The 7999-nt window shown below is 36.3% G+C and overlaps 1 protein-coding gene across 1 annotated transcript; it reads right to left on the bottom strand.

Annotated features, from left to right (window-relative positions):
- Window positions 1-655: 655 nt before the first annotated feature.
- On the bottom strand, window positions 656-2200 carry LOC137732762 (thaumatin-like protein 1b). The gene is made up of 2 exons (XM_088688344.1): window positions 2040-2200; window positions 656-1436 (listed from the first exon to the last, which is right to left on the bottom strand). Exons 1-2 carry the CDS (start codon window positions 2089-2091, stop codon window positions 760-762), a joined length of 729 nt encoding a protein of 242 aa, XP_088544470.1. The 5' UTR covers window positions 2092-2200; the 3' UTR covers window positions 656-759.
- Between the last annotated feature and the right edge of the window lie 5799 nt (window positions 2201-7999).

Below are 7999 nucleotides of genomic sequence, written 5' to 3' on the forward strand. Positions count from 1 at the left end.
CCGTTCCGTCCACCGCCACGTCCATCCCCCCGACCCATCCCCTCCATCCCCTCACCTCTCTCTCTCTCTCTCTCTCTCTCTCTCTTCCCTTTTTATTTATTCTGCACTAGAAAAAGAACACAAAGGATGCCGGCGACCCCAGCGATAGATCTGAGTTGGAGTTTCCTAGGTTCTATGTAGAAGTAAGGGCGAGAGAGAAGAAGTGGAAATAAAAAAGGAGAACGTCAAAGAGAGAGAAGGGACGGATGAAGCTAGTAAAATCGCCAGCCGGCGATGGAGGTGGGTGCACTGGGTGGTTGATTGGTGTCGTAAGATTGAGGGTAGTAGTGAGTTTTTGATTTTTTTTTTTTAATTTTTTTTTGAGGTTATTTTGAAACAGCTGTCATTTTTTAAAATTTAAAAGAATAAAAATATAAAGGTGTTAAGTGATTATTGGTGAAACTCCATGTCAACATATGTGCCATGTACTTAGAAAAGTTTCTCATAATTTAGAGGAGAAAAGTTATCACACATTGAAACCAGTGCCGGTACTAAAGCTTTTTGAGACCCTGGCGACACTGAAAGTATACCTTAACATAACTTTACATAAAATAATTATTTGTTTTAATATTCGTAGGTATGTATATTATTTTTCAGTAAGTTCAATAGAAAAAAATTAGACGAGATTAGGTCATCAACAATATATTAATGCTTAACATTTTTTTTTTTTCGCACATGAAATTAATTATATATTTTTGCCACTAAGGACACTTAATTCTATCAAGGACAAAATGTTATCACATAGTCAGGTCCACCAGTACATGTAAAAATGCTAGTTTTATCATCATAAGCATAACTATAAGCCTGTGGGCACTGGCTCTTGAAGATCTTTGAATATGCGGTCGGAGGGCACGTCGTAGGACTCCCATAAGCACCTGTGCAACAATACTGCGGTTGGTTGAAAGCCAAACATGCACTTTTGCAAGCAATCACACTCCCATCTGATCCTTTCACACCCAATTCATCAGGGCAAACACTGTTCACATCAGCCGGGCAGCTCGTCGCACTACATCCACCGGACCCTCCCTGTGGGGCTACTCCAATAGGCACGTTGAAGCCATCGACGAGGCTGACATCGTAGAAATCTTGTCCTCCACCTGGAGCAAGTGTCAACTCTATCAATGATGCTGGTGGGATTGCACCAGCACCGTTGCATGCGACTTGGCCAGATGCACAGTCTGCAGTTTCACAAACAAACTTTCCTGATGCGTTTGTAGAGCAACGAGTTCTGCCCCAGAAGCGACCGGACCATGGTGAAGGGACGTCCAACGATGAGGAGGCACCAGATGCTAGCTCAAATCCGGTGGAAGATAATTGTGCACCAGTCCCGGTCAGGGTTCCTGGCCAAACGGTATAGGGGCACTTGTTTTGGAATGTGAATTTGGCAGCATTAGCACCTGCATGTCATGCAACACAAAAGGAAAACAAAAGAACGAACATAAAAATCATCTTAAAAACATCAAACTTCCGTTCTTTCAAATCTGAATTTCATCACATTAAGTTAATATATCTCATATCAATACGATCCTGAATTTCTTTATATTATGCTAATGCCAACACAAATTAGATCCAAACTCGAATATGAATTACAGATAAGAAATATATAAAAATAAACAAGAGTGTGAACACACACACACACACAAAAAAAAAAAAAAAAAAAAAAACAAAACAAAAGTCTACAAAAACCATATCTAAAAATTATAAACAGATCCTAATTTTTTAACACGAATTTCCTTATAACATAATCTGTACAAAGCTTTTTATGGCCGATATATTATCATTTAAATCAATAAATAAATTTATAAAAATAAATAAAGGTGTATAGAAGTAAAAAATGAGCGTCGTGAAATCATTTCTCCAAAACCAGCATTACTTTTCCAAATATCAAATAGATGACAAGGACAACAAAAATAAATCCCAACCAAGAAAAGGAAAAATTGATTAAGAAAGAATTGATATACTCTATGATATATATGGCTGTAAATATATATAGTTCTCGCCTGAGAGGAAGATAGTGGCAAATAGAAGAGAGAGCAAAGCTTGAGATCTCATGGTTGAATACTCTGATTGCTGCTTAATTTGGATCTAATTTTTCCAATGAATTGGAATGTAGTGATTATAAACCCAAGAGGAGTGGTGGTATATATACAAGCTAATTGGCATTAAAGATTAAAGAGAAAGAACAAGAAAATGGAAAGTGCATGGGCTAGCCCGGCATGCTTATCCATAATAAGTTGATACATGCCATTGGATATCGTCTCCATTTAAATCATTAAATTAATCGGATTCATCATTTATGTACACAAAACAAAAGGAAAAATGAGGTCGATTTAGTAATTAAATTTGTTGATTTGTTTTGTTGTAATTAAATCCTTAACTTTGTGGTAGTTACAACTAAGTGGGCTCCGGCAGGGATTAGAACCAAATTCACACCAATATAAAGTTCAAAACCAAAAATGAAAAGAACATTAATCTTGGTTGTAAAGATAAGGAAAATGGAACCATTATAGACCAAGGGAGATGAATTGATGAAAGTCAAATTTTCATATTCTTTTAGTAAAGTTACACTTAACGCTTATTTGTATCATCTCTAATAAAGGTAGAGCTCGTAAAATGCATATGGGTCTCATCTCTATTAGAGAGACGTCACAAATAGGTGGTAAAAGTATCATTTTTGTTTTTTTTTTGTTTTTTGTTTTTGTCAGAAAATTTACGTACTTTAAACAATACAATTATCTAGACACGCGAAATTATTGGATTTGTATAGATATTTAAGTTTCATAGTCTGCTAGTAATGTTAATTTCAATTGATATTCACATTTAAGAAGAAAGTATAAAATGAATGCCTAATTGTTTGGACCCAATATTGCATCATCGGTCCGTGCAGTTGAGGCCGTTGAATAAACAGAGTTCGGGGCAATCGGATGGTGAAGTATTAAGGTGATTTCCAATTATTTCATATTACCATGGTTGTGATAACATTTAGGCTTGAAATACAGGCTTGCACCGATGATAGATAACTTGAGTTGAAAGGCCATAATTCAACCCAGTAATAATTCCTTAGGCCAGTTGGCTCTAAACCTAACAAAGCACTGATTCAACTGAGTCCCTTTAGTAGTATGACTATTAAAAGATTGAGTTCATGCTTGGCTCGATCGAGTCTTAAGTGAATTAAACATGCTATCCATCAAGATAAATTCTGATAAAATTTGAATTATTATAAGGATCCGAATTTATATTTGACCAGATGAGGATGAATCAAGTTCATAAATGGACTAGGTATAGAATCCTGGTTCAAGTCAAAGAGGTCGAGACTGGATATAGATTGAGTTTTGGCTAAAGAAGGGATTAAAGGGATAAAGAGGGAATATTTGGGTAAATGCCGAGTAGGCATAGTCCTATCAGGACTCAACCTGGCAAACCTGTTTATCACGAAGTCTACTTTATAAATAGAAGAGGTTGTGCAACGTGAAAGCCCCCTTTAACTCAACAAACAACTCAAAAGGATTTATTCGAAAACTCTCTCTCTATGGAAAACTTTTCTCACAACCATGAGAAAAACACTAATTACTCTAATACTCTCGTCAACACATTTTCAGTTTGGACAATTAAACAATATTGTGTTGACAACTAGCTATGTGGAGCAAAAAATAATCTCAAAAATCCAAAAGATGACATATGGACTTTTTATCAAGAAAGACAAGATTGCCCTCATTAAATAGGTAGGGCACACTAATATTCCCACGCGCAACTCAACATCCCTGAAGGTTCTAGTAGCTGACCCAGCTTCCCTGCTCATGGCATGGAAAAGTCAAAGGCATTAAAGATATAATTAATCACCAAATCCTATCTTTAATACATTCCCAATTGATATCAACTCCATCAAGTAAGAAACTTTTATCATAATCAATCGTGGATGTTTCCATCATCATCCTAAGATATTGTTTCCTAGTTAATCTCTTGATAATATTATTTCTTCATTCATCCAACAGATGACACACCTTGGCCAATTGGTTGGCGCCAAGTGTATGGCAAAACCTAACCCTATGACCGACCACCTCCTTTAAATACCTCATCTCCACCATTCATTGGTAAGCTTCTTGGTACGCATACAAGCCCTAAAGACTCACTCTTTTCAGAGATATTGACATAGGCATTAGAGATGTATTGGCCAAACGCCCTACCTTGTGGGCATGTGAGGCTTTGGTCTTTGATCAAATGTACTAATTGTTTTGTAGGTACAAATTCGTCAAGATTGAAGACGGCAAATTTTTGCTACCACAAATTTGTGCTTTCATTAAGAGCTTGATACCGAAGAATGCTCTTGCATTCACCTTTTGAATTTTTCTATTATATATGTAAAATTTCCCACGCGTTCATATTCGTAAATTTTTTATTTTTTATTTATTTATTTTTTGTAAATTACTTGAATAGCCTTGGGGAAGAAATATAATGGTGGGAAATTATGAAACCACAACGAAAGGAATGCCTTATGTTCAAGGATTGGGACAGGAGGATGGAAACCAAGATGTGGCCCTACGCTGACGATCCTTAAGGCTTTACTCAATGGCAAGAGAAGCCCCACCGCTGTGGAGCACCACCACCACCGTGGTCATTGCCCAGCAGCCAATGTTAAGGACCACTGCAATAGCAGCCCAAGTCGAGGCCCAGAAGCAAAGTGGCGCAATAACTACCCGCAGATAAGAGGTCCATAAGCAAGTAGGCCATGATGCCCAAGCTTCCTAGGCCTAGACCAACCAACAACAGCTAAAGGCCATATGCAGCCCAGCAAGTAGCAGCACAGGCGCTCCAAGCCCATGGGCAAGTGACCCACACATGAGCTCAGCGCACAACAACCCAGGGCCAGGCATGCCAAATCTCCCTACTCAGCCCTCGCACGACCTACTCGTTTTGCCGACCTAGCTCTTGTTCCAGACCGATCTAAAGTTGGTCCAGCCAACTTAAATTCTGGCCATCGGACCAGTGATTGAACCAAGCCTATTTTTGTCCCAGTTTTTCCTAGGTTTGCCCATTCTGGGCCCGAGTTTTTCACCTGCAACTCACTACCTTTCCACCACTCATGGAGATGCTCATCATCCAAGCTCTTCCAACCCAAATGGCGATCAACACCTATCTCGGTAGGTTGCAGACTTAACCAACGCCCTCGTGCAATAGATGACTATGGTTGAACAAACTCTTGGAGCACATCAAAATGCAATGCGCCCTCACAAGGTGTCCAGAAGCAGGACAAAGACATAATATGTAATCTTTATTTAATTGCTTATGATATTATGCATGCATACATGAATTGTTAATCACTGTGTTTAAGCTATCTTTATGTCTTAATGCTTCACGACCATTAGGATGTTTAGATAAGTAATTGGATGCAATATTTGTTGGAATGCCCCGAAAATTAAGGAATTCTTCTTGTGGTTAATAATTGTAATTTCACTTAGGGTGAATGCCACGTCTTAAAGGTTGCATGGTTTTTCAAAAAGTTTTTGCAAAGTGTAATGAGTCATGCATGTTTACATTTGATCTACGTTCTATCTTGAATGCCACAAGTAGAATATGCATTTGGAAAACCTAACCTTCAAAATTGCATGTGTAATTCATAAGTAATTGGTAAAACTACAGATTGTTAAGGTGACGGAAAAATCCTAGTGCCTTTTTATAATTGTTTTTCAAAACTGTTTATTTTCCAATTGGTTTCTTTAAAATTGTTTTCTTACTGATTTCATTAATTTTTTTTTATTAAAATTAGTTTGTATTATTTTAAATTGCAAAATCAAACTTTTCTAAACTTTGGTTTAAATAATTAATTAAGATTTGGTTTTAACATAAATTATTTTAAATAATCTCTATGGAGAACGACTTTGCATGAGTATTCTTACAACAACTGCTTTGTACTCTTGCAAGTATTTTTAAGTGTTTTTATTTTTACTTTTGCAAGTGATAAAAATCCTATCAGAGAAGTCAATTGTAGATAAAAGTCCACGTGCCAACTCCAAAATTTTTGAATTATTTTTTCATTTCACAAATGCTCCTTGTTGTTCTATGCACATGAGGTGTAGACTTCTCAAGTTGTGTGAGCTTGCCAAAAGTTAGTTTCTTGGTTGCAGTGGATTCTAAGCTCTGATTTGTGAAAGTCTTCTGAGAAATGGACACCAATTGCCTCTAGAATATATTTAACTCTACCCTATATAGAGGATTAAATAAACCTAGAAGACAATTATTTTCCAAACAAGAAAGAGAGAAAACCAGAGGAAATTGTTTCCCCCAAATTTCTCCTTTGCTTGCCCCATGAAGAGTTTATTGATGTTGTCATTGTTGGTGTTGTAGCCCCAAGGTAAGCAAAAAGGAAACTTTTTACTTCCCTTTTTTCTCGTTGTGGCTCAGTTGGAGCCTTGTGGAGTCGGTGGCAAGCAGTGTTTAAAATATCGGAATTGGTGGAAATATCGATATGCAAATTTGTGGGGATATCAATGGATATATCAAATATTGATATAGATTGGTTGCTTTCGATGAAAATGATGAAAATTTAACATGAAACTTTAATGATTGTCAAACATTAGTTTGGACAAAATATAACAGTTTCTTCGATATTTAATAGATGCGTAAGAAATATCAACATATTTGTCGATTTTAGCCTAAATTTAAGAGTTTCTCCGATATCAGGTGAAGTTTAGACTTCACCCCTCATTTCCATATCTTTTTATGATTTTTTTTGGATATTTCCATGAAAATATTGACCGTATCGAAAAAAATTTAAACACTGGCTGCAAGATGCGAGGCTCGGTCAGCACGGCTGGAGCTAAGAGCTGAGGTCGTCTTGGGTCGAGTCACACATAGGAGGAGGAAGCGATGGGCTACCGGTAGGACTGGCGCGCTGGGCTATGGCTTGGTGAGTTGTTTTTTTTTTTTTTTTTTTCCCTCGAATAATCTTCTGAATATTTCTGGTATCTTTGTGTAGGATTTTTTCAAAATGTCTTCTTCAAGTGCAAGAGTGATGATTATCCCCACCTAAGTACTGTCAAGGCGGGTCTTCTAGAAGAGTAGGATAATTCAGAAAGTGAAACAACATAAATTAACACGGGTGTGTGGAAGGTAATAAGAGGTGTGTGGGTAGCATCACCCAACAAAAATGAGCTCCTGTGATAAAAAAGAGTGGTGCTATCCACACACCTGTTTTACCTCCACAGACACCTCTCAGTTTTCAATTATCAGATAGAGTAAATTAAAGATAATCTAATCAAATAACAGAAATTAATAGAGAATATATAAAAGGTTAAAAAAAAAAAAAATGTAAATAGCTCCACCCTTTAAAAATATTTTAACACCACCACCTACCTCCCCGTCCCTTGTCTTCCTCTCTACCATCAATTTTAAAGCACCAACATATATTTCCCCCACAACCCAGCTAGCCGCACAAAACTATTTATTTTTCATTTGTTAGTATTTATTTTTAATCAATATATATAAAGAGAGCACCCTAAAATGGTGAAACATTCAAAATACCATAAATTATCTCTTGAGAATAAAAACCCCCACCTTAGGGCGTGGTTCTGTTTTATTTACGAATTAATTTTTTACTAAATAAAAATCTTAAAATTTTCTATTTTTTTTTTTGTAAAAAATCATAATGAAAATTTTAATATGACATAGAAAAGCCAATTGTCACACGTCTAAGTGGAAAGCCATGAGAGCTGTTATTGAATAGTTTTGAGGGATTTAATCGCTGATACCAATTATTCAATTTGATATTTCATTTTATAATTTGAATGGTTGACTGGATTGATTTTTTTTTTAATGTGTCATATTCACAATTTAATCCATATGTAAGTATAGAGAGTGATACTGTTTAGACATAAGCACAAAATTAACATATTTCCTGATGAAATCATGAACTCTATAACATGGAAGTAATTATAAATTAAATAGTTAAAATCTACAGAACATC

Source organism: Pyrus communis, chromosome 16 (genome assembly GCF_041283825.1).
Source record: "Pyrus communis isolate YQ-2024b chromosome 16, ASM4128382v1, whole genome shotgun sequence".
Taxonomy (NCBI): Eukaryota; Viridiplantae; Streptophyta; class Magnoliopsida; order Rosales; family Rosaceae; genus Pyrus; species Pyrus communis.